Source organism: Mesoplodon densirostris, chromosome 12 (assembly GCF_025265405.1).
Source record: "Mesoplodon densirostris isolate mMesDen1 chromosome 12, mMesDen1 primary haplotype, whole genome shotgun sequence".
Lineage (NCBI taxonomy): Eukaryota > Metazoa > Chordata > Mammalia > Artiodactyla > Ziphiidae > Mesoplodon > Mesoplodon densirostris.
Genome location: NC_082672.1, coordinates 14,045,377 through 14,072,629, shown reverse-complemented (window position 1 = coordinate 14,072,629; position 27,253 = coordinate 14,045,377). Strand labels below are relative to the sequence as shown.

General features: G+C 36.1%; 1 protein-coding gene across 1 annotated transcript; it reads left to right on the top strand.

The window, feature by feature from the left end:
• The first annotated feature begins 3,847 nt into the window (after positions 1 to 3,847).
• On the top strand, positions 3,848 to 8,686 carry VIP (vasoactive intestinal peptide). Its single transcript, XM_060115262.1, has 5 exons — positions 3,848 to 3,954; positions 5,786 to 5,908; positions 6,847 to 6,951; positions 7,724 to 7,849; positions 8,641 to 8,686. The coding sequence occupies exons 1-5, from the start codon at positions 3,848 to 3,850 to the stop codon at positions 8,684 to 8,686; spliced, it is 507 nt and encodes a 168-aa protein (XP_059971245.1).
• Positions 8,687 to 27,253: the final 18,567 nt, after the last annotated feature.

Sequence of the window (27,253 nt, the reverse complement as noted above, 5' to 3'; positions counted from 1 at the left end):
CCATCTGATTTTCCTACATTCAGTATGTTTTAGTTTAGAATGCCAGTTTTCTTTCTCTGTCTTTGGTCCAGATGGTGAAAAAACGAGACGATGCCAATGTTTTTATGAGGTTTTTTTTTTTTTCCTTATATGACCTGTTAGCATCAGTAATGGTGGTAACAACAGTTACAGAAAACCACCAGTCCTTAATGGAAAGAAAGCTTAATCAAGATCAGAAGACCTAGGTTTCATCCCCTATTTGTAACTACCACCTGAAAATTACTTAAACTCTCTGGATATCAGTTTACTTATTTGTAAAAGAAGGGTCTTGGAGATCAGTTCTCGTTGTATGAACAACTGGTTCTTCTTTTTATAAATATCATTTTAATGAGAAGCCTTGAGGTAGGAAATAAGTTCTGCTAGAGATGTGGGAACATTATAGAAAGATATGCCAAAGTAGGGGAAATAGCAGATTTAAACAGTAAATTCACATTTGTATTTTTGTATTTACTGAGTTTTATAGTAACAAAGTATTCAGAATAAACTCAGCTATAGTAGTTTTTAACATGTTTCTTTCTCTGGAAGATTCCATAATTTAGCTGGATAAAGAGCCTCTGGTTTACATCCATTTCCTTGAAAGAAAAGAGAAGAAACACATTTTAAAAAAATTTTCTGAATTAAGGCTTTTCAACCTGAAGATGGTGCTATGATCCCATTTTGAAATTCAGTTTTGATTTCTAATTTAAATTCATAGGAAAAAGCACAGTTCTTTGATTTAGTTTATTTTTATTCAGAGGTAATAAGTTTTAATTATTTCTCTTTATTTTTGTGTTTTATTATTATAATGGGAGAAACTGTCTTCACCATTGGAAAACCTACTGTAGTTACTCTGTGTGAATGCTAAGTACTTGCTTAGACCAAATAATAATCAACTTCATGTCTTCTTTTCTTTTAGATTTTGTTGCTTACCTTCAGCAGTGGGTTCCCTGTGACTCTCAATCAATTTATTTTGCTGTTGCTGTTCTCAGATAAAATTGCTTCACTGGGAATTAGGTGATGAACAGCTAAGGATAAAAAAAAATTCCATATGAGAATGATTTCAACCTCTAGTTTGTAATTATCAGGTAAAAAAAGATTTCCTGGAATTAAGCCACAGGAACTCTGGCTTAAGTCAGAGCTGTCAGCTGGGAAACCAATTTCCAGACTTTTTGAAATTTAATTCATTGAATTTTTCTTGTAACTGGATTAGAAAATATGATTAAGCAAAGCAGGATATTCTTTTACTGGATCAGTCTGACTTTGAATGAAGGAAATAGATACTGAAATCGTAAAGCAGAAGAAAGAAAGGGGGCTTTAGAGCTGTTACCCCTTGAGGGACTTACAAAGAAAAATATAAAAGAATACACACCCTGGCCATTTTTTTTTAAACAAAAGGGAGAGTAACATTTTGCTTTGTTGTCCATGAAGTTGTTCAGGTAGCTGCATTTTTACCTTAAACTCTGATGCTAGGCTACTTTGAATTAAAAACCCACAAATAGAAATTTTTTATCAAAGTACTCCATAAATGCTTGTCAACTAGTTCTTTGTAATCACCTGTCAAGTGACTGAGCTGGAAATGTTAAAAGCTGGTATGCGTGTGGTGTGTGTTCAGGGATATATATAATTCCACACAGTGCAAAACTTTAAAAAACTGATGAATATAATGTTCAAAAAGAAAGAAAAAAATGAACCATTGGGACTATCCAGTACGATAATTTTTTTTGGATCATTTGAGGTCATGTATGTGAAAATGCATTAGGAATTATGACATTTTTATGCTAATGTGAAACAGCAGTACTGCTACTATTCTAAGCAACAGTGTGTATATTATAGTATCTTAGAGGCTTTTTGAAAATTTATACAGGGACTTGTTTCAATATAAAGAAAAAGTAGTAATAGAAAGAATAAGGAAAATTATTTCTGGATGCTTTTAAAATTAGGATAGATCTCAAGAAAGATTAAGTCAGGATCTACGTGAATAGTATAAAAATAAAAAGGCTTTAGGGCAATTGATGCTTTATAATAAAGGAGAATTATGTTTGTAAGCTTATGAGCCTAAGTATTTGTTGCTTTCTGCATCTGTTCCTGTACATGAAATTCTTATTTTCTGAAGGAATTCCAGTGGCCTTGACCATAACACTAATCAGTCTTTTATTTCATTGCTACTCATTAGAGATTAAACTATTTCACATTAAGCTTGGTACCTTTTTTTGTTTAAAGAAAAGTAACTTTCCTCTTTATAGCTTACATCTTGAAGTTACTCACTATAAATTTATATAAATCAGGCATAATGACAATTTAATAAGAACTTCAAGTCCTATTCATCCCATGAGAGTACTACTGTGACGTCTTTCAGAGAGCTTTGTGATTGCTCAGCCCTACGCCTAAGCCCTATAAAATGATGGGCTTTGAAATGCTGGTCAGGGTAGAGTGAAAAGCAGTTGCTTACAATAGTAGCCAACCCTCAGCCAGTACCAAGTTCTGGTTCAGCTCTAAGGGCAAGAGCACTGGTGGAGACTTTGTCGGCCTCACGGGACTTCAGCACCTGAGACAGCTCTAATATTATCCTTGGAACAGAAAGCTCCCTAGGAACACTACTCAACAAGGTAAGTGAAAACTTAACCTTTCTTCTTTTTTTTCTCCCCTTGCCTCTGGAACTTTTCTCAGGATATATTGAGTTTTTCTTTCTCTTGAAAAAGAATTTTACAGTGTTCCTCCTTTACAACAACAAAAATACAGGTTTCTAAGTCACCTGGTAAGTATAGAAATGCCTCAACTTCCCACATATGAATGGGTTTTCTGAATTCTTTAGTCAGAAAATGCTTTACCCTGTTTTTTCTTTTACTCAAGGCTCCTTTAAAAGTAATGTGTTAAAGTAGGGTTTTGGGGTTTTTTTTTTTGGCTTGTATATAAATTTTTGACTGAAGGTTCAGTGGATACATTTGTTTTGGAAGTTTCAACTTGTTTTTTAGTGCTGTTCTTTCTATTTCATATGTTAGTTATGTGAATTTAAAAAGCATTTATTTTCCTCTTTAAATTTAAATGCTGTGAGTTTTACAGACAGCACAAGAAACAGACATCAAACTCCTAAATTTCTATTTAGAAACTATTTAGAAATGTGTAAGTGTATTAGATGTAAAAATATACAGGCTTTGTATTTAATATATTTTTCCTTTTATGGCAAAAATTATTTCAGTGGTAATATGTGGTTCAATTATTTTTTTTTTGTATTAATTTTCACTACAAATTGAGTTAGTTTGTTCAAAACCAAACTCTTTACAGAGATTAAGCTCCATGTTAATTGTAACATCTACAATTAAAAGAGGAAAAAATGTATATACAGAATAATTTTATAAGGATATGTATATACATATATACATATATTATTAAATAGATGATGCTCCAGTTTTATATTAATCAGATACTAAAAATTTAGAGTAAAAGAAGAAACTTTAGTTTCTTGAAGTTGTTTCCTTAGTTAGAAAAAATACTAAACATGGATGTTACAATTTGTTATAAGGAAAGTCCCTATAGTTACTTCTAATACTATAAAAGTATTGCATTCAATATATGCTTGTGCCTAGTGAGAGACAGGCAGCAGTTGAAAAAGATCCTAATTTTTATTCAAACAACATTCACACACAAAAAAAACTTTTTGATATAAAAAGTAATCATATTGCAGTTTAACTCTTTCTATATGATGAAAATTACTTTTTCTAAACTCTGCAAGAGTCTTAAGACATTACTGCTAGATACTCAGAATTACCTTACTGGAACATCTGTGGTTGGAAAAGCCAATGTGATTCTCTCCCCTTTGAGGTACAGAGAGATGGAAACGAGAAGCAAACCCCAGCTACTCCTGTTCCTGATACTTTTCAGTGTGCTTTTCTCGCAGACCTTGGCATGGCCTCTTTTTGGAGCACCTTCTGCTCTAAGGTAGGTTCTCTTTCAATTCAGAGAGTTGAACATTCCTTCTCCATGGAAATGGGAATTTCCTATATGTTATTTTGGGCAGCTCAATTTAAAAAATTAGGTATTAGTTATTTAAATCTGTTGGTTAACATGTTAAGCAAGTTTTTTCAACTTCAGGTCCACATGATTATTCTGAGTCTTGGAATTCACTCTCAGGGCCAGAGAGACAGTGTCAATGATTAGTTTTATGGGTAGGGTGGATCACATTTCCGAGCAAGGCAGAAGGAGGGTTTGACTTTCCTTTCATTCAAAACCAGTTTTAGATGAGTAATGAGCTATTCTCCATTGCCATCTCAGTTCAATTCAGTTTCTGTTGGAAAAATAGGTGTCTAGTTGCCTACCTCATTTTAGTTCATTTTCAAGATCAGTCAGCAAATAATCATAAGATGAGTAGTTGATTAGTGGAATATGAATAAAATCATGTTGGACAGACTAGGCAGAATCAATTTGTCAATATTAAAAATTGTGGGATAATTGATCTACTGAGACACCCTCCCCCAATGAATGAATTTTAAGGGACTTGGTTTTTATCATAATTCCTTAGTTTTACTGCTCTCTATGTTGTGTTTCATATTTCAAGTTCATACAGTATAATACAACTGATCTTTAAAGCTTTATCTGAAATAGATTTATGCTAAGGAAGGAAACAGTAAATGGAAACTACATTAATTTCCTTCCAGTTTACAGGGACTACTATATCTAGGGACAAATAATCACTTCTTTGCTTATTTTCTTATTCCTAATTCTTTGTTCAAGGTAGGCTTATGCTCGATAGAGTAAATAATCTCTTAGCTGTTAGTGGTTCTCTGTGAAGTCTGTTTAAAGCCAGATCATATATTGCTTTGATAATTAAATAGAATGAGTCTATCTGAATGGTTATATCACAAGAGATGAATAATCTCAAGAATGACAAAGTTTGCATTGATTGCTAGGTTTCATACTCAAAGAGGGCTGCTTGTTACTGTCTACCAGCTACTGCCTCACCAAAAAATACACAAGTGCCCAGCAGGTGACACACTCCTTATAAGTTTACCCCAACAGTGAAAATATGCACACACTTTATTTTAACACTGTGCTGGTATTCAAAATGTGCATGCATTCACAAGTATAGTCATATTCCATGTATAGGCATGTCTATGCTTAGCCTTCCTGTAAAGCATTGTATATCCCTTATTAAAATTGTGTTACTACATAAGATTTGAAACAAAATAGCTCGACAAAATTCATTGAATTTGAGTAAATATTCAGAGATGGAGAAAGTCTTCAGACTTGGTCAATACATAGAAATACATCACACCAAGGTGAATCTTTGAAGCAAAGTTTAGGGACTTAGAGAAAGAAAAATAGTTAATACTCAGCTCTTGAGATATGTTGAGACAAGTAATACTGACCATCAACAAATACATGAATTGCTCCCAATTTTCATATTGAATATAAAAATTTTTCCAAAGTTTCTATTTTGTATAAAATCTTTCTACCTGTGAACTTTGCAAAGTGAAGCTATTGCCAAGGAAGTGTACTTTGCTTCATGCTCTGAAAGACTGAACTAAGTAGTTCTTCTGGTACATAAAGCCTGTAAAAGTTATATGGCATGTATTTTATGGGGTAACAAAAATTCCACTATTTATACTCTTGTAAACCATAGAAGCCATTAAATCAATTATGCTGTCCATATATTGTGAATGGGTGATATATCCTAAGATTTTGAATAACTTATTTCAAATGTTTGTAAAACCAGGAGCACTAGCTTCTGAGAAAGGAATGTATTATACTTTACAGTATTTTTTCCTAACAGTGTGGGTGACAGAATGCCTTTTGAAGGAGCAAATGAACCTGATCAAATTTCATTAAAAGCAGAAACTGATGTTTTACAGAATACATTAGCTGAAAATGACACACCTTATTATGATGTATCCAGGTGAGTTCATTTTTGTTGTGTTTTATTTTAGAAAATGCTTTTTTGAAATCTAAACATTTTTTTTGTGTCACCATGAAGCTACTCTCATAGCATAGCACTACAAGTTTCCATGTGTCATGGCTTCATTCAGCCTGATTTATTGAAGCTCTTGCTGCTGTACATGATTTTCACGTAGAGAGGTTGTAAGAGGCCAGACTGAGCAACTCATCCACTTATATTCTGTTGCATAAATTTTTAACATCAGAAGATGTGCCAATTCTTGTAAAACTATAGCATTTATAACATTCAAGAGTTTCACCTCTATGTAAAGAAAAGGTGTCTAATAATAAAAGCTATGCATTTCATGGAACCATTTGTCCAGAGCAGCATTCCAGTGTAGAGAGGGTAACTCTATACAAAAGATAAAGCAAAAACTATTTCTCATTTGGATGGAAAATTTGGTTGATAGGCTCTATGATCCTTTCTATATTAAGAGATTTTGTTTCCAAATATTTTGGCAGAAGAAATAGCAAAAGGCATAAGAGGATTTTTTACTAAAATCTGGATAATTTCCCTTTGCATATACCTTTATTCAGAATAGAAGAAATAAAGCACCATAAATAAATAGAAACTAAATATATTTTCCCACCAGTATTTCTTAGAAGAGAATTAGTTTTATAGGTTCTACCAGAGAATATTATTTTAATATTGAGATATGCTTCTCAAAAAGCTAATTTCTTTAATTTTTCAAACTGTTGGGCTGGAAATATAGATATAAGTCATTAGAATAAGTCAATAGATTATATTGTTTATTGGGTTGTTAGAAAACCTCCTTTTGGATTTAAGTTTACATGAGGAGCTTTCAAATAAGTTGATGTTCCTTTTGTATCGAATGAGCCAAAATGATATTTTAGCAAACTATTTACAAAATAATGACTATTCTCTCTTCCTTGTTTCAGAAATGTCAGACATGCTGATGGAGTTTTCACCAGTGACTATAGTAGACTCTTAAGTCAACTTTCTGCCAAAAAGTACCTTGAGTCCCTTATTGGAAAACGAATTAGGTAAAGAGAATTTATTATTTTTTAAAAACATGTTATGATTATTAAATTTGACAATTATATTTTCACTGTAAACAACTTATTTACTTTATTCAAAATGGATAACTCTTGATAATGTTTAATTTAGTTATCAAATAATTTATATTCTTCAATAAAATGTACCAGGCCCATGGATTAAGAAAAGAAGTTTTCCTAGTAGTATCATACTCATTGGCTCCAGACACACTTGTTTTTCTTAAATAATAATCATTTATAAATCTGCATACAAACTGAACTAGACACAGTAAAAAATAAATAAGACATAGTACAAACTGAAGCAAATTTTAAGTTTAACTTTAGTGTTTGTGTTTTACTTCCTGCTCAAAGCAAACATTGGAAGATTCTGTCTTTAAATGGACAATAACTGAATATGTAGAAGGTACTACTCAGAGTGGCATAGCTTCATAAAGAAGTATTTATTTTTTAAAGAACTTTTCCTTCCAATGGCAGAACACAATTTCAAGTAGTGCCCATTTTTTTTTCATAAATTATTCACTCAGTTAGGACAGAATGTGTCTAAAGGCACGCCCAGTAAAGGCCAAAGTATGTTGGATTATTCCTTGCTCCCCTATCCTTAGGCTTAAATGCATTTTTCTTTCAGTCTTTTTGTGATAGAAAATGAGTTGGATGTTGGAATTTCTTTTTATCTGACTCCAAGAAATTCAGACCTTTGGTACCTTTATCATTTCTTGTTAAAATTATTTGGTTTCCTTATTCTCTCATTTCTTAACAATAGCATCTCAGAAGACCAGGGACCAATCAAACGCCACTCAGATGCAGTCTTCACTGACAACTATACCCGCCTTCGAAAACAAATGGCTGTAAAGAAATACTTGAACTCAATTCTAAATGGAAAGCGGAGGTAAAGAAACAGAGAACTTGCTAAAATGAGAAATTGTAAATGACTTTCAAAATAGAAGCTGCATATGGAGATGTCTCAACCTTGGCTAACATTAGACTACCCTGGAGAATTTTGAAAATACTGATGTCTGAGCCTAACCCAAGACCAAATACCAGAAAATTAGTGGTTCTAGGGATGCGGCTCTAGACCCTGGTATTTTTTAAGAGTTCCCCAGTTGTTTCTACTGTGCTTCCAGGGTTAAAAATGATGACTATAGAGACATCTAGTTGGAGTCTGGGAACAGGTTTTATCAAATGTGCTGATTTTTAAAACATGTAAAGGGCAGTCAACTAGCAATTTGGTACCACATGGAATTCCCTTTACCTGCATATTTAATATCTGCATTTTACCGAATTAAACCATGAATTATTTTGTCTTCTCAGATTCAGTAAAACCTATGTCTCTCTGTGGTGTGTAAATATCAGAGCACAATATCTAGGACATGTGATACTCTCTCTTTTTATTCCAATTATTTTTGTTTAGATGGTGAGTATGAAGGACAATTCTGTTTGGGTGAAATCAGGCAAGGGGCCTCTTTTTGCCCACCAGATTATAATTCTGTAAGAAAACTTTTAGACACTTGAAGATTGAAGAACCATTCATAGGTAATGACTCACCTGAATGAGAATTGTTTAGCTCCTAGTGCACTTTACAGAGCACCTAGAACAACCTAGGTCACACATCACTTCTCCTTTAGAAGCTTTCTCATCCAAGAGCCTTAACATGCACGATTCTCTCTTTCTGGTCTGCAGCAGTGAGGGAGAATCTCCTAACTTTCTCGAAGAGATAGAAAAATGATGAAAAAGTTCTTTGGAGCAAAGCTGCTGACAGCTTCCCAGTGGTGAGTATCACTGTGAGTTATTATATTCTAGTAGCAATCATCTAACTATTTAAGTAGGTTAAGAGTCACTTGGTAAAAAACATCTTAGAGGTCTCTCAGTGAGACCTCATCTAAGAAGGACACTTCTATCTGAAGAGGACCCCAGATCAGGAAACAGCTTGAAATGACTCATGCAGTGTTCTGATAGCATGAAAGAGAAAGCTCACAATGAATAAACAGTTTGGTATCTCCTAGCTTACACAGACTCATTCCTATCCTTCTGATGAGATATGAAAAAAGACTGACTCACACTAATGAGAAAAACTGGCTTTCTCTTTGATAGTCAAGCCATGCTGTTTCTATTAATTTAAGGTCTAGTCCCATGATTGACTGTTAACATCTCATTTAATTTAAGAATAAGGAAACACCATAAAATTACAGCGTGGCTCATTATTGTGAAAATACCAAGACAGTCTGGGTCTCACTGTGTTTCCTAAAACATAGTAAACTTCATGCACTGAAAGTCAAATTTAGCTTATTTTACCTATGAAGTCAGTGTGGGTACAACGACTCTAATAATACTCACTGTAAAACATTTTTTGAGTAGAGAAAACACAAATAGATTTTATCCTTTGTTAAGTGATAAGATTGTTATCAAAATTGTTTTTATGTGAACATGGATACAAGGCATATTTCTTTCCTGAGTTACATTACTGTTTACATTAGTTCATAAAATATTTTTATAATGCTTGGTAAATCTTTAAAGAAATTTTGTAGCATCACTATATCAGGTTGTCAAAAATTTCTCTAAAGGACTCCAAAAAAATACTTTTGGTTTTGTGGATCCTATGGTTTCTGTAACACCTGCTCAACTCTGGTACTGTCACATGAGAGACACCTGTAAGATATATGGTCAGGGGTGCTATATGTGCCTATTCCTCATCATGCATAGACATTTCAGATAAATGAATTCCTCAAATGCTCAAAAAAGAAAGCGAGTTACATATAGCTTCTCGATAAAATGTTTATAAAAATAAGGTTTTTCCAATAAATTAAGAAATACAATAGGCACTACAATATGAAGGAGGATTAATTACTCTGTCTTTTTATGAGTTTCCATCCTCCATTCTTTGCTTTTTTGAATGGGTGACATTGGACAAATTCTTTTAACAGGAAGTTTTGTTGGTCAACCAGTTGTGAAAATTACAAATGGGTAATTATTTATGACTAATTAGAGAACCCCTTCACATTCTGGCTTCCTTTCCAACAATAAGTCCTTTGGAAGATTGCCTCTTGATATCCCAAAACGCGATCCCCTCTTAAAAGCTGATGATGAGGGGCTAGGAGAAATATTTATCAAATGAGTGGAGAAGTAAATGAAAGTAAGAGGCTGTAAATAAAAATGTTTTTATGCTTAAATCACCATTTCTTTCTTTTTCAGAATTCTTGAAGGAAAACGATAAGCAAAGTATTTCTATTTTGAGTTCTACATAAGTAATTCAAGAAAACAACTTCAATATCAAAACCAAATAAAATATGTTGTGTTGTGAATATTGTGATTTATTTTACTCTGATGTAATAATGTGATGTTTACATTGTAAATATTATTTGTGAGTTCTAAAATTTGTCTTTAACTCATGAGAATCCTGTGATTTCATATGCTGTGTATCCTTTCTAACAAATATATATTTAATGATAAGTAAATACTAAGTTACTTCCAATTATATGAGGCTTTTTGGAAGGGTAGTAATAGAGCAAAATTGATGTGTTTATTTATAGGACATACTTAACTATTCAAAAGAGTGGAGCAGATAATCAGCACTTCTAAATTTGAATGTGATCAGATAGGATGCTGTGTCAAATAAACTTCAGAGTGTCTAAGAGAATACCAAAAACAAAGAGACATTCTTCGAAAAAGATTTTCAGAAAATGTTGTAGGTTTCCACATTCTTAGGCAGCATTCGTTTTGAACGAGATTTTTACATCTCTCAATTTTGGATCTCTTATCACCAAAAACTCTCTTCTGATTGAATGTTTCAGTTAAGGAGAATGGCCTCTACTTCTGACACTGGACTTTTCCTTTATGCTTGTGTTAAGTATGTGTAACATGTAAACTGAAAGGAACATTTGTTTCTCAGTGATAAATATTTTTTCCATAATCTCTCAGATAATGCTTAGGTCATATCAACTTTCTTCAGTGAAAGCACTTTTGGAGAAACAACTATTTTTCCAAAATGATTGTAAGAAATTAAATATAGAAAATAAAGACGTTTGGTTATCATTGCATACACTTTCTATTGTTTTGATTCTTTTAAACGATGCAGCAGTAGTTCATTTTAGCTCTAAGTTTCCAGGAACTAGATAATTTTTGTGATGTTTGAGGTAGGATTATGTTTGATTTTGGGTGTGTCCTAAAATAACTAGGACTTAAATAAGAGAGAAATTTCTTTCTCATACAAGGCCAGAAGTAAAATGTCAAGGGTTAATATGATGGTTCTGCTCCATGAAGTCCTCAATAATCTAAACCCCTTCCAGCTCACCCCTCATTTCCTAGGACATGGCTCTTTTCTGCATGATCCAAAAATGCATCTAGAGATCCAGCCATCATACCCACGTTTCAGGCAGCAGGATGGAGGAAGAGGCGTGGAAGAAAAGGGAGCAAAGAGTACATGATTGTTCTCTCTTAACTGATATCTTACTTGAGTATAATAGAGTTTTATGGTCACAGTCATTTGCAAAAGAGGCTGGGAATTTTTTTTTTCTGGATGGTCATGTGCTCAGCAAAAAACTGGGGTTCTATGAATATAAAACAAGGAAAGAAGAGATTCATGCAGGGATTTTTGAAAATTTCAGGCTATGCATCTTAAATTCTTACCAAAAAAGCTTAATGAAATGACAAGGGAAGTGAGAGTCAGGTAGACCCTAACTATTAATGACAAATCATCATCACAGGCAAAACTTTGCTTGGTTTCATTTGCTAGAATTAGAACAAATGACTATATAAGGAGAGACTACTCTAGAACTACTAGTAATTGTAAAACAGTTTACACAAGTTGAAGTGAATAGGACTAACTTTACCTTTTGTTCATATCTGATTCTACAAATTATTAGATCTTTGTTAAATTACTTTTCTTTGCAAATCACTACAGTGAAAACAGAAAATGTCTAGATGTTATTTGCACACAAGGAGCTTATAAAGATCAAATGGGGGCATAATTATAGTGCAATTTGAATGTGAATCTAAAGAGTTTTAATTTTATCTTACTAATGGCAATATTTTCAACTGATTTCCTATTCCTTCAAGAAACATTTGTTGAATGACTATGATGTACTAGGTGGATATCTGAGAGATGAGTGTTCTGGGCATAGGAAAGAGCAGGTTCAAGTGAGGGAACAGTCCTGACATATCTGCACAACAAGAAAGGCAGTATGGCTGGAGCAGTATGTGCTGGACGAGAGCTGAGGAGGAGATGAGGTCAAAGACGTTACCAAAGATCGGAACTTGTGGGGCTTCACTGGCCACCGCAAGGACTTGATGAGTGAGATGAGGAGGTATTGCAGAGTTTTGGATTTTCTGAAATGCTTTTTAACAGGATCATTTTGGCTGCTACACTGGGAATACGGTGAAGGTGTTCTAGGGGTGGAAGTTGGGACACAAATGAGGAGGCTACTGCTATAAATCACATGAAAGATGATGCGACTACCAGGGCACCAGCAGTGCAGGTGGTGAGAAGTGGAGTCTGAATACATCTTGAAAGTAGAGTCAAGTTTTTTGCTGATAAATGGAAGATAAGAAGGAGAAAAGTCCAGAATGATTCCAAGGTAAATGACCTGAGCAACTTGAAGGATGAGGTTTCTATTAAATGAGATGAAGAAGATTGTGGGTAAGGAGGTTCCTGGTGAAGATGAGGTCCATTTTGGACAGGTGAAAGCTGATGTTGTGTAGAGTTGGGGATATCCGTGAGGATTCTGAGGAGATGCTGGGCTGGAGATAAACTACTGGGAGACTTCAGTATGCAGATGGGATTTAAAGGCACAAGACAGTAAGATCACCCAGGGACTGAATGAGGCTAGAGAAGAATCTGAACACCTGACCCCTGGGTGTATTCATTCACTCAGGCTCCCATAACAAAGCACCACACATGGAGAGCCTTAAGCAATAGCAATGGATTGTTTCACAATTCCAGAGGCTAAAAGTCTTGGATCAAGGTGTCAGTGGGGTTGGTTCCTTCTAAGCACTGTGAAGGAGAACTGGCTCCTCTTCCTTAGCCTCCCATGGTTTGCTGGCAATTTCTGGCTTGTGAAAGCATTACCTCAATCTCTGTCTTGATCTTCATATGGTGTTCTCCCTTTGTGTTGTGTGTCTCCAAATTTCCCCTTTTTTTATGAAGTCACCAGTCATATTGGATTAGAACCCTTCCTAATGACCTCATTTTAACTTGGCTACTTCTGTAGAAACCCTGTCTCAAATAACGTCACATTCTGAGGGACTGGGGATTAGGACTCCAACATATGGATTTTGGGGGACTCAATTCAACCCATAACACTGAGGCATGCCAACATTAATAGGCTGAGGTGTTGAGGAAAAAATGAGGTAAAAATGACTGAAAAGAGAAGCTAGTGAAATAGGAAAAAAAATAGGAAAGTGTGTAAATCTGGAAAACAAGTGAAGAAAGCCTTTCAAGGAAGAAGGCATCCTTAACAGATTTAAATGCTGCTGTTATGCAAAATAAGATTCATTGGGCTTCCCTGTTGGCGCAGTGGTTGAGAGTCCGCCTGCCTATGCAGGGGACATGGGTTCGTGCACTGGTCCGGGAAGATCCCACATGCTGCGTAGCGGCTAGGCCCGTGAGCCATGGTTGCTGAGCCTGCGCTCTAGAGCCCACGAGCCACAGCTGCTGACCCTGTGAGCCACAACTACTGAAGCCCGTGCACCTAGAGCCCGAGCTCCGCAACAAGAGAAGCCACTGCAATGAGAAGCCCGCGCACCGCAATGAAGAGTAGCCCCTGCTTGCCACATCTAGAGAAAGCCTATGCACAGCAACGAAGACCCAACATGGCCAGAAATAAATAATAAATAAATATATATTTTAAAAAAAGAATTAAATTTTAAGAATCTACATAAAAATGTTACTTGTTTAAAGGAATTCACTTGTATTAATTTGCTAGGGCTGCCATAACAAAATGCTATAGGCTACATGGTTTAAATTTAATATCTCACCATTCTGGAAGCTAGAAGTCCAAGATCAAGGTGTCGCCAGTGTGGTTCCTTCTGAGGTCTCTCTCCTTGGCTTGCAGATAGCCATCTTCTCCCTGTGTTTTTACATGGTCTTCCCTCTGTGCATGCATACGTTAGTGTTCAAATTTCTCTTTATATAAGGATACCAGTCATATTGGATTAGGATGCTCCCTAATGACCTCATTTTAACTTAATTACCTCTTTAAAGACCCTATCTCCAAAGAGTCACATTCTATGGTACTGGGTGGGTAGGACTACAATATGTGAATTTTAGGAGAACATAATTCAGCCCATAGCACAACTAATGTCAAGTCAAAAGCAAGAGCAAGAAACACTGATGTGTGGAGTGCCTTTCTTATAATGTTGTTGATATTAGGAAAAAACAATCTTTAAATATTATAGAAATGTATAATTTTGTCACAATATATCAGGACATAATAAAAAACTATGCCTTTACTATTATGTTTTTGTTATAGAAAACCTCTGAAACTTTTAGTGCGATCTTATCATAGAAAAATCTTCACTTTTGTTATTATGATTATTCATTATTATTTTAGAAATAATAATTCATTATTATTTTTAAAATATGTAAATAAAGTATGTGAAAAATATGTAACAAATTACTTGGGAAATTCCTGAGAATTGTGACCAGCTCTGATTGATCTTTCCTGTACACCAAAGATTAATATTTGTCAGGAATTTGGAAACACTACAACTGAGGGCAAGATTGTGAGAGGGCCTGAACAGAAGGACATGTATGGAAAGTTGACACACAAGATTGCTGACTTCCCATGCTTGCTAGAGAATGCTGAAATACCTAGATGCCCTGAAGGATGAAAATCAGAGAGTTATTCTCTTAAAAATGGGGAAAAAAACTGGCTGGGGAGAACTAGGATGGTTAATGTGGGAGCTGATGTCCCAGAATTAAGTCTTGTTCCATCTAGGCCACCCTGAGTCACATCCATTTCCCCAACTGCTCAGCCTGGAAAGAAACCTGCCTGCAAATAACTTCATCCATGTACCATACAGTGACTCGATTCAGACTTTCTGCTACTGCTTCTTTTGTTTTTCCTCCTGTATAGTTCTTTAATCATTTATCCAAACAGACCTCAAGTTAACGATGGTAGGTACTATTATAAATCCTGAATATGAGTGAACAACCAAATTTCTCCAGGCCTTTGAGGAAAACTTGAAGCAGGAAAGACCCAAGTTAAAAAATTGAATATGGATGAAAAAGAACGTCAGAGAAGAAAAGACAAAGTCTAAGAGGCAATTAAGAAAATACTGCATAGATAATACAATACCTGATGTAGGAACAGAGAAAAGAAAAACCTCTTAGACTTTAAAACTCCCTGAATTAAAATAAAATTTAAGAAGAAAGTTGTAGGTCAAAATCAAGCAAATTGTCTAAACTGTGAGAGATAAATTTAGAAATAAAAAACGAGTCATAGATAATCAAAAGAAGAAGTCTTGCATCTAATAAACAGAAGTTTCAGAAAAAGAGAATGGAGAAAAGAGATGGGAGAAAAGAATCAAAGAAATATCAGAAAAGTCATTTTTACCTTTCTTAGATTGTACTTCTCATGAGGTCTGACTACACACCTCTTTTATTTATCTATGAATGCATGCTGTTTACTATATAAACTGTTGCAGGTTGTCTAATAGTATGATGAATTTTTCAGTTTAGGACTATATTCTTTTGTAATAGGCATCAAATTTTCCCTGATAATGAGCTCCTAATGTAGCAGATTAACTCCTAAGCATCTTAAGCATGTTTATATTACATGTATATATTACAACTTCCAGGTGTGATAAATTCCAAATATTTAGTTTTCTAAAATCTCTGTAAGCAAAGTTACATATCTTCTTCTATAAGTTTTTATGTAAAAAAACTACATATTACTATTAATATTACTATATACTGAAATTTATGCTATAATATTAATATTAAAATAGTATAAAAATTACTATTAATATTATTATATATTATTAATACTATGTAGAATACTCTATAGCAATAATACTAACACATACATGCACATTCTGTTCCTGGGTTTCAGAAATATGCTACAGGATGTCTTAAAGATAGAGACTAAGAAGTCTATAATAATATCTATGAATTCCTGAGAACACTTGGAGCCGCACATTTTAGTAGAACTAAATTTTTAAGAAAAGACACTCCAATTATTTATTTGCCTATTCTGGTTTGGTGCTCCAAACTCAAATGGTACCATCTCTGGTTAACTGATAGCAGTTGCAATTGCTTGAAAGGAGTGAGAGGGAGAGACACATTAAAAGCATCTGCCTTTTGACAATCCTCTGTTAACAGCTTTCTCTCCCTGACTGTTAGAAAACATTTCCTGGATCTTTCTCTTTTACCTTCTGTAATTGCAAGTCTCTTGTAAGATGCATCTCCTTTCATACCTTAACTTTTTTCATTTTCTCTCAAAACAGTGGTGCTTTTTCTTTTTCTCCTCCTTGGAAATTCGCCCTGGTTCCATAATCTTGCTCCTTTTTCTTTTGCTCTTCTGTTCTCTATAGCCTTGCAGATTCAGTTACTTGGGCATCTTGCTCTGCTGCTTGCTTTACCCACATGTTAACCTCATTTGTTCCTGTGACAGTATATTCATATAGATCTCCTAAGATTTCTTTTTGTATCTTAGGTTTTCTCTCCATTAGGCCTTACACACAGCTGACATTTGTTAAGATAGATTTCCTGCTTTACATTTTATTTATCATTCCAGTTAAAAAACATAGAATCTTTGAGCTAGAATCTACCACTGCATGTAAGGTTATAATTTACTCCTGGTGAAATAACTATGTCATTATTCTTAGTTTTTACCTGGAAAGCATTTCGTTCTTAGCATGACACTTTATACAGATGAAGAAACTTAGCTGTATCTCTGTAGACTTGAGTAGAGATGAATGAGATAGAAGTTTGGAGCAGTGATCATATTCTCAAAAAAGAAAATTTATCATAGATGGGTAAGTCTGAAATTGTGTGCAGGTAGTGAAAATAAGACCAATGGAATAGAACTGAGAAAATTCCCATTTTAAGGTCTCAGCTCTTGTTAAGCAGCTGATTGGACAGGAATTAGCCTGAAAATACACCTGCAAAGTAAAAGCAAAATGGTAAATAAAAGGTGATAGCCAAAGTTGGCTTCCATGATGGGGCTACTATAGTAATCTGATTTTAAAGCATTATGATGACACTACATAATGATTTTTAAAAATGAAACATAAGTGAGTATTTTATTTCCCAAACTGAATGTTATTTACTAAACTGTGGGATATAACTGTCAAGTTACTTATAAGTAGCAAACAAGTTTGGAAACTGAATAACAATATGACTAATTTGTACTGAAATCATATTACATGGATCATGTTAAGTCAGTGAATTATAGGTAAAAAATTAAATTCGAGTTTTTGCCAAGGTCCACACTTTCTTTTGGCAAGTAATGCACACGTATCAATGATAAAAGATGTACTGGAACAAAAAGTAAAGCAGAAACATCATATTTGTTCTGTATCCCATGGCTCTCAGTGAGGTACTCATGGCAGGGGCTAAATAGGAGAGACTTTTCTCAATGGATAACGCCTAGGTGACCAACACCTTCCACACTTTAGCTTGAATAAACTAGGAAATTTGTGTCATCATTCAACATGTGTTTGCGATAAGAAAAGTTGATGATTCATGTCATTCTTGAGTCCATGTTATGAGAAGGAAAACATGACTCTAAAGAAATGGGCGACTAGCAAATAACACGTCCAAGTGTTCTTGGTTTTCTGGCTGGGTAAAGGCTAGCCTGTGTATTCAGGTGGCTTTGGAGTGTAAAGATGAGTGCTTTAGGGACCTCTCTTCTCTATAACTTCTCATATCACTATACATCCTCATTGGTACCCAGAAACTCATTCTTGGGTTTGACAATGAAGCATTGGTCGATGACTATGAAAAAGCAGTATAGAAATAGAACTGAGAGCCAGAGCTTGTGACAAAACCACAGTGAACTTCACACCAGAGCAACCTAAGTGCCCACACTGAATCTAAGAGTGCAAGTCATGGGCTGACGCAATGTTAGTGCCTACTTTATTATTGCCACTGTAAGGTTTTGAGTTACTACAAGAAAGAGCAGAGGCCAGCTTTCCTCACTGACTCAAGGGGTCCTGAGGACAACGTTCTCACTTCTTGGATTGCCCAAAATAATTTTAGCTTCAGGATACTGAAATGAATGCTTAGGAACTGTCGTGAAAGTCTACATCTGCAGGCAAGCTGAGAAGCAAGATGAACTTTTCCAGGAATCAAACACTGAGGGTATTAAAGTGGGAGAGTGTTTGCATAGGGCTCCTTCCCCAGGGCCATTCTGCAGCTCAGGAGCAGCCCGGCTCAGGGCTTGTATTTGGTCCCTCTTGGCCCGGTGACCTTTCTCTTGTCCATTTGCCAGAACAAGGCGCCACCTCTGCTCAGAAGGGGGTTGAATGGCCCCAAGAGCCTGCCTCATCTTCGGTCAACAATTTACTCCTGCTCCCTGGCCAAATTTCAAAGATCCTTTGCTTACTATTTCTACCCACAGACCAACAGAAACAGAAACAGCTCTTCCTGTTCCAGTTTAACTAAAACACAGGGAATATTGACTCTCAAAGTTTATTTTTTTCTGAAACATAGCTTCAAGAATCCACACAAATAGACCTCTATTCCATGCTTCAATTTCCCACATTTCTTTAGCTATTTCTCACTTATTATGCTTGAAATGCTGGCAAGGAAATCATAGAATAGGATTTTGGGAAAAGAAAATTATTAGTGAAAGTAGTTCATGTGTGAAATGTATAATTCAGTTCAGATAAAAAGGAATCCCATCTCAAATTCTAACTGTGATTCAGAGCACAGAAAATTGTTTGGGAATTTTGGATTATTCAACATGAGTTAATCCTGTTCTATCTTATTTTAATGAGATCATTTTAATTCATAACATATTATTAGAGCCAAAATTAAAATAAAGAAATGTTATTAGAAATATATGATATATAGGATATTAAAACTACTCTAAATATTTGCTATACTCTAGTCAAAACCCAGTGTTCTCATTGGCAGTATAGCATACCAAAGTCCAACCAAATTCCAAATTCCCTAATCCAAAAAAATAAAGTAGGAATTAGTTAACTTTATCTTCTAAGTTTAGAACTGCATTTCTGCTGCTATTGCTACTGTAAAATTTTTTCTCTGTTGATCTTCTCAGACATTTAATGACAGTCTACAAAAACAAAACAAAACAACAAAATCATAAAACTCTTGGTCCAATAATGGGGGAAATTAGAAATTTTAAAGGATTTGGGCAAATTGTGGCCATAACTGGAAGTTATTCTCATAGCCACTGCAAGTCTTCCTGCCTGTTCTTACTACTCTGAGACTTTTCAAGAATATAGGATTATGTAAAATATTTCCCATATCTGTTGACTAGAAGGGGCATAGTCTACAAACTATAGCTAAATTTCTGGGTCTTCATAACCAAGCAGGGGTGAAATTGGGGCAGGGCTCAAATGGGCGAGGGTTTGTGGGAATGGGGAAGCTGTGGGGATCACAGCTTACCTAGTCTCTCACTGTACCCTGAGGTAAATAAATTGATCCCACTGTTTTATAAGTGATCTCAGCAGTTTGAATGGAATGGCTATCCTCCCACATACAAGAGGTTTGACTGGTTCTCTCATATTCTCCTGCTCTACAGGAAGCTTATGAACCTCTGGAGTCCTTCCTAACTCTCTGAGAAGTCAAGCTGGGGTCCTTGCAGGACTCACTGAGAAGTCATTCACCGGGAACACAGAGAAATGCCCATAGGGGATGCTGGAAAGTCACCCCCAGGGGACACTGAGAAATGCCCACTGGGGACTCTGGGAAGTAACCCACTGGCGATGCTGGGAAATGTCCACAGGGGACTCTGAGAAGTAACCCACTGGGGATGCTGGGAAATGCCCACAGGGGATGTTGCTGAAACTGGCTGGAGGTGAACTCTGCTGGGTGTCACACAGGCTAGCCTAGCACTGCAGGAACAAAAGGAAAGAAGCCATACCACACCCAGGGAAAAAATGTTTTCCTCCTGCAGTGTTCCTTCCAGTGCCCTCTAACTCAAGTATCTCAAGACAGCAATAAACACTGGCTTTGGAGCTGAGAGGCAATAAATTAACAACTGGCATAGGTATATACTCAGAAGAGACTCATTATCTTTTTATTCTCTTCTAAATTAGTGTGAAAGTAAGAAAACCAATAAAAATGATAGAAATTTTTACTTAATGTCTCTTTCAATAAATCCTTTATGTTTTATTCATAATGTTTGAAAAATACCCTTAGAACAAACTATATTGGAAAAAAATTAAAGGCAATAGCAGAAATCAACAAAGTAGAAAAGAAGGAAATAATAGAGAAGGTCTACAAAGTTTGTATAACCTTTCTTTTTATTTGAAAATATTAATGAAATGTTAAGAAATGTCTAGCCATACTAATCCAGAAAGGAAGAAATAAGGTGTAAAGTCACATGCAAAATATTAGGCATGAAAAGGAGAAACTAACTGTGTATAGAAAAGTGATTAAAAATATAAGAAGAGCAATTTCTATGCCAATAAATTTGAAATTATAGACAAGATGGACAAATTTCTACAAAATTTTAGTTTATCAATATGTATTTAAGCAGGAAGACAAGAATAAATAACCTTATAAATATTAAATAAACTAGAGAGTTTTTTTTAACATTGTTATGGATTGAATGTGTCCCCTCCAAAATTCATATGTTGAAGCCTTAATTCTCAATGTGATGATATTTGGAGATGAGATCTTTGAGAGGCAATTAGGGTTAGATGGGGTCATGAGGGTGGGGCCTCTTGTTTGTAAGTCCAATTTGTTCATAAGTCCAACAAAGTTAACCTAGGTACCCAGCTAACACAATCGGCTATATAGTACTTTACTGTAATAGGTTTATAATACTTTTCACACAAATAATACATAAAACACAAACAAACACAAAAAATAAACATTTTTAATCTTACAATACAATACCTTGAAAAGTACAGTACAGTACCAGCTACATCACTGCTGCTCTTACGCTTGCTTCTGGTCATCCTGGACTTGAAATAAAGATACTGTATTACTGTACTCTATACAGTACTGTACAGTAAAGTACACAAAAACACAACCACATGTAGAGGATGCGTGCATGTGACAATGTACACCAGACGCATGAACTAACTTATGTAATTGGACATAATGACCACAAGTTCGCAACTTTGAAAGTTCACAACTTGAAGGTTCATATGTAGGGGAATTACTGTATTGCAATAATGAAGAGAGCTTGAACTCAACTCTTCTGAAACAAATGGCAGGAGGGTTCTTAAGCACTGAGGTGAGCTCGTGGAAGAAAGACCGCAGGATATTAAGAAGGAGATTGATTAATGTGAGTAGGCCATCTATATTTGCTAACTGATGCTCATCAAAGTTAGGCCCCTACCTTTCCACTGAGAATAGGAAATAGAGGCACTGTCTCCTTGCATGGTTACATTTCCAAGGAATGGCTCCCAGGTCCTTGTTAAAGACATTTCTGGGTTATAAAACTAGTCAGACACTGACAAAAGATGTGTCTACATTTCAAGGGGGTGGAGACAGAATGCAATACAAACTATCTCAAGTAAAAACTGAGAAAAGGGAGTTTTAGAGCATATAGTCAGGAAGAAACCTGTCTATAAAATTTAGTCATACTGAGGGAACATTAAGGCTGCCTTGGTCAATTAGTCATCACAAACAATTTATATAAAGCCCTCATGGCTCTTAATTTCTCTTCACTCCTCTGAGAGATGTGTAATTAATCATTCATTTACTCAACAATGTTTTTAAATTTATTTATTTTATTTTATTTTATTTTATTTTATTTTTGGCTGCTTTGGGTCTTTGTTGCTGCTCATGGGCTTTCTCTAGTTGTGGCAAGGAGGGGCTACTCTTTCTTGTGGTGCACGAGCTTCTAATTGCAGTGACTTCTCTTGTTGCAGAGCATGAGCTCTAGGTGCATGGCCTTCAGTAGTTGTGGCACCGGGCTCAGTAGTTGTGGTGCACGGGCTTAGTTACTCTGCGGCATGTGGGATCTTCCCAGACCAGGGCTCAAACCCATGTCCCCTGCATTGGCAGGTGGATTCTTAACCACTGTGCCAGCAGGGAAGTCCCAACGATTTTTCCTTAGATGTCTACCCCATGCCAGGCATTGGGCCTGTGTATAGAATGGGGATCGTGGGTTTGTGGTACAGCGAGCAAACAGACAGAAGATAATCACTCACATAAATGTAAGTTACAAGTAAGGCAAGTTCCATAAGTAAAGATATATTGTGCCCTGAGAGTCTGTAACAGGGGTATTTGACATAGTCTGAGTGGCAGAGAATTCCCTCAGGAAGTTATATTTGAGCTGAGATTAAAAGGGCAAGTAAGAGTAAGTGAGGAAGGGAAGAAAACTTCTAGGATGAGTCATGAACCACTGGAAAGGCTCTGAGAATGGAGATGGAAGAGGGCTGGAAAAGAGGAAGTAAAAGCAGAAGGAAAAAGGCCAAGGTGGCTGCAGAAGACATTGTCAGAGTAAACATAGCACGAGAGGTGATGAGCTAGAGGCCTGTGAGCAGCGTTAAGAGCTGTCACTCAATTCGGTAAGGATTTAAGGTGGTTAAAGAGTGCCAAGACCCAGTGAGGAAGAGTCTCCCATGTCCTGTGGTTTCATCTGTTATCCATAGGTGCAGTTTGGAGCATCCATGCCTAGAACCAACTTCTCTGTCTTTCAAGCAGTAGGATGTCATGCAACTTACTTTCCTCTCTTATAACATCTCTCCAAGATGACTCACTGATGTTTTGGATCCTGGACTCATGCATCACAAAATCAGATAGAGAGTAACGTCAGCCTTAAAGGGCTGAACTATTATCACACACACAGCAAAGTTAAATTCCTAACCAGGGATGTGCACTTTTGCATAAAAGCCACAGTCAAACATTCTCTAGTTTCCATTCTCTGCTTTGGCTCTGAGGCACCTCCTCCATCCTGTTGCATCTACATAATCTTGGCTTTCTGACACTCCTAGAAGTCAGATTACCAATACTCACTAAAATGTTAAGCCTTGTGCATTATTTCATGTCAAGAAGATGATTTCAAGCTACATTCTTCAGAAGCATTATGAGGTTCTTGTAATGGTATACATGTGACCCACAGCACGTGCTGAACTAAAGGATGCAATAGTTCAAAGAAATAAAAATGTTTCAAGGAATTATTTAATGTCACCTTTCCTAGATTGAAGGCTGTTGCTTGGAACACATAGGAGCCTCAAGAAATGGAAAGAGTTTTGTTGAGTCTCAGGACTTATGTAGAGCACTTAGCACCACAGCTCCTGACATACAATGGGCATGCAATAATGTTAGATTTTTTAATAATTATCTTTAGTATTAACTATGGTCTTAATTAATGTTCACAATATTGCCCTTATCCTTACCTGAGGTTGATGTAAAAACTTCCAGAAGAGCAGTGAAAGACATATGTACAACTGGATCCTAAGAACGATTATGTACATTATACTGAAAAACATACCAAACTTCTAGTTGGTCCGTCTGAAACTGTCACATTAGCATCACAAGCTGAGGGAGAGGTACAAATGCCCACAGGTTTTTAAACTGTTTTAACAAGCAAAACTTTGCTCCAAGGCTCAAACTCATGTAATCTCACCCCCTACATTTTGATTACATGGGAAGAGATTATTGCTGTCTTTCTGTTTTCCTTTCCTGAAATAAGAAGTCTTCTAAGAAGTAGAACATTTAACATATAATAATGATCCTTGCTGAGTTGTGGCAGTTTCACAGAGATTTCTGTGGTGTTGGATCAATTTATCAATCCCCATTTTCTATCAAGGTTCAGGTAGACTTTGAACATGTTTATGTGGTTATTCTAGCTACCATTCTAGAAAACCTTCCAGGGAAAATAGCAAACAGAATGGATAGACACCAAGTGTTGATGACCTTAGAAAATGAAAGGATTCAGACATGATTTGGGTCATTTTCCAAAGCCATGGCATTGCAATCATGAACCTTCAGTAATACCAGTTGTTTGAGGCTGACCAAATGCTCTCTGAATGTGCAGAATCGAAGAAAATTGAAACTATAATTTCTAGGAATTTAGATGTGGGTCATAAGAAGCCTTGCAGCTCACCTAATGACCCCACCTTAGTTATTGAATATCCGTTCTAACAGGGGCAACCTAGCCTCATACCCATCTGTTTCTATTAGCAGATTGTTGGATTTCATCAAATTAGGATTGTTTATCTATCTATCTTCAACTTTTCCATCCATCCATTTGCTCATATATTTTATTACTTATTCCTTTATTCATCATTAATTCAGGAAACCTTCGTAGAACATCTATCTTCTATATAATTGCGGGGGGTAAGCTGTGAAAATAAATATGAATAAAACACGGTCCCTGTCCTCAAAGATCTCACATTTATATTCAGGAGCTTATAAAAACTGGTTTCTAGTTCTGTTCTTTTTCTTCCACTTACAATTTGTTTTGCCCTCCCTCTGCCATCTTCCCCTGACATCGACCTCATTTCACACACTTTGGTCACTGTGAACTCTAATCTCCTGTAACTTTTTTCCTTTGCTGTCCCATGACCATTTACATGTACTAAGAATCAACTAAACTTCATTGGTTCTAACACCTCTCCCCTCCCACACACCACAATATGCCTAATATTGAACAACCCTCTGGCTTCCCTTTGGGAGAAATATCTTTACCCCACTGAATACAGTCTATTTAATGTCTTATTCAATACAGTCTGCCAATCAAGGTCCTTGGCTGTTCCCTAGCCAAAAAGTGAGCAAGTGACTGAAGCTAGACTAATTTGTTGTTCTTCCTAGAATGTATGTCACTAACAGAATAAAAAGAGTACTGAAGGTAGAGCTGAAACATTTGCAGACAGCAGGTCTGAGATGGGAATGTCTGCAGGTGCCCACAGCTACACTCATTCTTGCCCAGTTCTCCTGCCTTCCCCTTGAATCCGGGAGCCCCCTAACCCTACCCCCTCACTCTAATTGTTCCAATGAGTTTCTTTTCTGTTGGATCACCTGAGTTGCTTCCTGTAGTTTCCAAAGAGAAAACTCTCATTAATATGTTCTCTACTTGTGAAATCTCTGGATTTCTAAGGATTGTGTGAGAGGCTTGCCACCAACGTTTTCATGGAAACCCTGGGAAACCCCTCATACATGCTCACCATTCAGCCCCTTCAAACTATGCGGGTGCCTCAGGGCATGATGGGTCCCACTGCTTCTTGAAGCTGATCTCCACTGCTCAGCTAAACTCTTCATGTGTCAAAGCTGACTCTGACCTCTTGGGACCTTCGTATACTGAAGCTATGCTGTGTTCTTTGCCAACATGGCATGAAACTTTACTGATATTGCTGTTTTTCTATGTGGGTTTAAGAGTGGTGCTGTCTGTTTGCCCAGTGTCTTAGAGATACCTAAATAAAATAGCACTTCTTATTGTCACTTAAATTTCTTGTCTAGAGGACTGAGACAGGAATCCATGAGAGCTGGGCCTTGGAAAAACAATAATTTAACAGAACTTTAATTGTGTCATTACACTGTGGTCATGGTGATTAAAACTCTTCTTTGCGACCGAAACATGTTTCCTTTGATTCTACACTGAAGGGTTTTGAAATGACTGCAGAAACATACAGCTGCTCACCTAAAGAATACATCTGAGTCTCGCTGAAGATATGCTGCACAGCCTGAAATATTTAGCTGTTTAAAAGGTCAGGTTAGAAGCACTTATGAATTACATGATTGTGTTTGGAATTTTCCCCTTCTATGATCTGAATAATAGCCGTTCCTTTGAGTTTACAGGTGTGTCAGTCTGAGTCTTCTGGAATATTACCGTTCTCCATCTAAATTGCCTCCTGTATTCTGGATCATCATCCATTTCTATTTGCTTTCTTTAATACTATAGTTATCACTTCTGATTACTTTCCTATCTTTTGTTCACCACAAGAGAAAAAATCCATTTTATGGCTTTTGTGTTAAGCAAATTTAAGCAATTATAAAACATACAATGTTTTTAGTTTTTTTAAACATAATATCTCTTATTCTTTATCTCTCATGGTTTACCTGGTAGAGAATATTAGATGGTTTTCTGTGTTATTTGTTCAAATGTTTTGATTTCTGCATAAAATAATTGGTCCTTATCCATACAGAATTTCCATTATTCACTCATATTTTCCTATTGATGTTTAATTTTTGATTTTTTCTATTTTATCCAGTTTCTGCTGGTCTCTAATCAGTAAAGTACTTATTATAAGCTTAGAAGAAATATAGTATTAATAGTAAGTAATATGGCATAGATTGTCAACTCTACTAATCACCCTGTGTTTATTATGCTTCAAGCAAGCGTTCAACACTGTGACTTAAACTGTGAGAAAAATCAAATGTGATACCCAAATCTTATCCTTCAAATGCCAAGACATAGAGTTGGATGGACAAATTATCATATATAAAATTATTGATATGCACAGCAAAATGCCCCAATTTAATCTCCCTATGAGGAATGGACTCTAAGTGCAAAGGAGTTATGAGCTGGGGGAAATCAATGAAGATTGGAGTACCTTGGGGTTGGCATTGTGAAATCAGTACCAATGTTATGTGGACCCACCCAGATCACCTTCACCAGTTCAATTACCAGTTACCAGTTCAGTTACCAGTTCAGCCAACCTCCAGTCACTGTGAGGGTTGGCTGATCACCTCACAGTTGTACCCTAAGTCTGAGAATTGCCCTTGGCTGAATGCGTGCTGCCTCTTCTAACAGGTCATATTCTCAGAGGACAGTCAGAGGTTAATGACCGATTGATCCAAGAAGAAAAAAGCCAGCTTCTTTGTATTAAGAAGGAGCACACTCTGGGGTATCATTCCTGCTTTAGAGCCCTCTTGAAAACAGATAGACTGAGGCCCATTTCCAGCCAAGATGACCACCTTGCTTAGCTTTCTTCCTATCCTGCTTCCCTCACCCCCTTCTCCACTCCTCAGCACATCACTCTTGCAAGAATCCCTGTCTCAGGGTTTGATTTGAAGAAACTCTACCTAAGACAATTGTTATCAGAAGTGAACCTGGGAAGCAGATTCTGAGCATGAAATTCTGGAAGTGGATCAATCACTGGCCAGATGGTAGTCAGGACATCGTCACTGGTGGAAGGTAGACTTTGGGAATCCAGCATGCTATAGCAGAGGGATGGCTAATACTTCAGCTGTGATGAACTGTGG

Coding starts and splice junctions, on each gene's coding strand:
- VIP (XM_060115262.1), top strand. CDS start 3,848: ATGGAAACGAGAAGCAAACCCCAGCTACTCCTGTTCCTGATACTTTTC. Junction 5,909..6,846: donor CCTTATTATGATGTATCCAG/GTGAGTTCATTT, acceptor TCCTTGTTTCAG/AAATGTCAGACATGCTGATG. Junction 7,850..8,640: donor ATTCTAAATGGAAAGCGGAG/GTAAAGAAACAG, acceptor TCTGGTCTGCAG/CAGTGAGGGAGAATCTCCTA.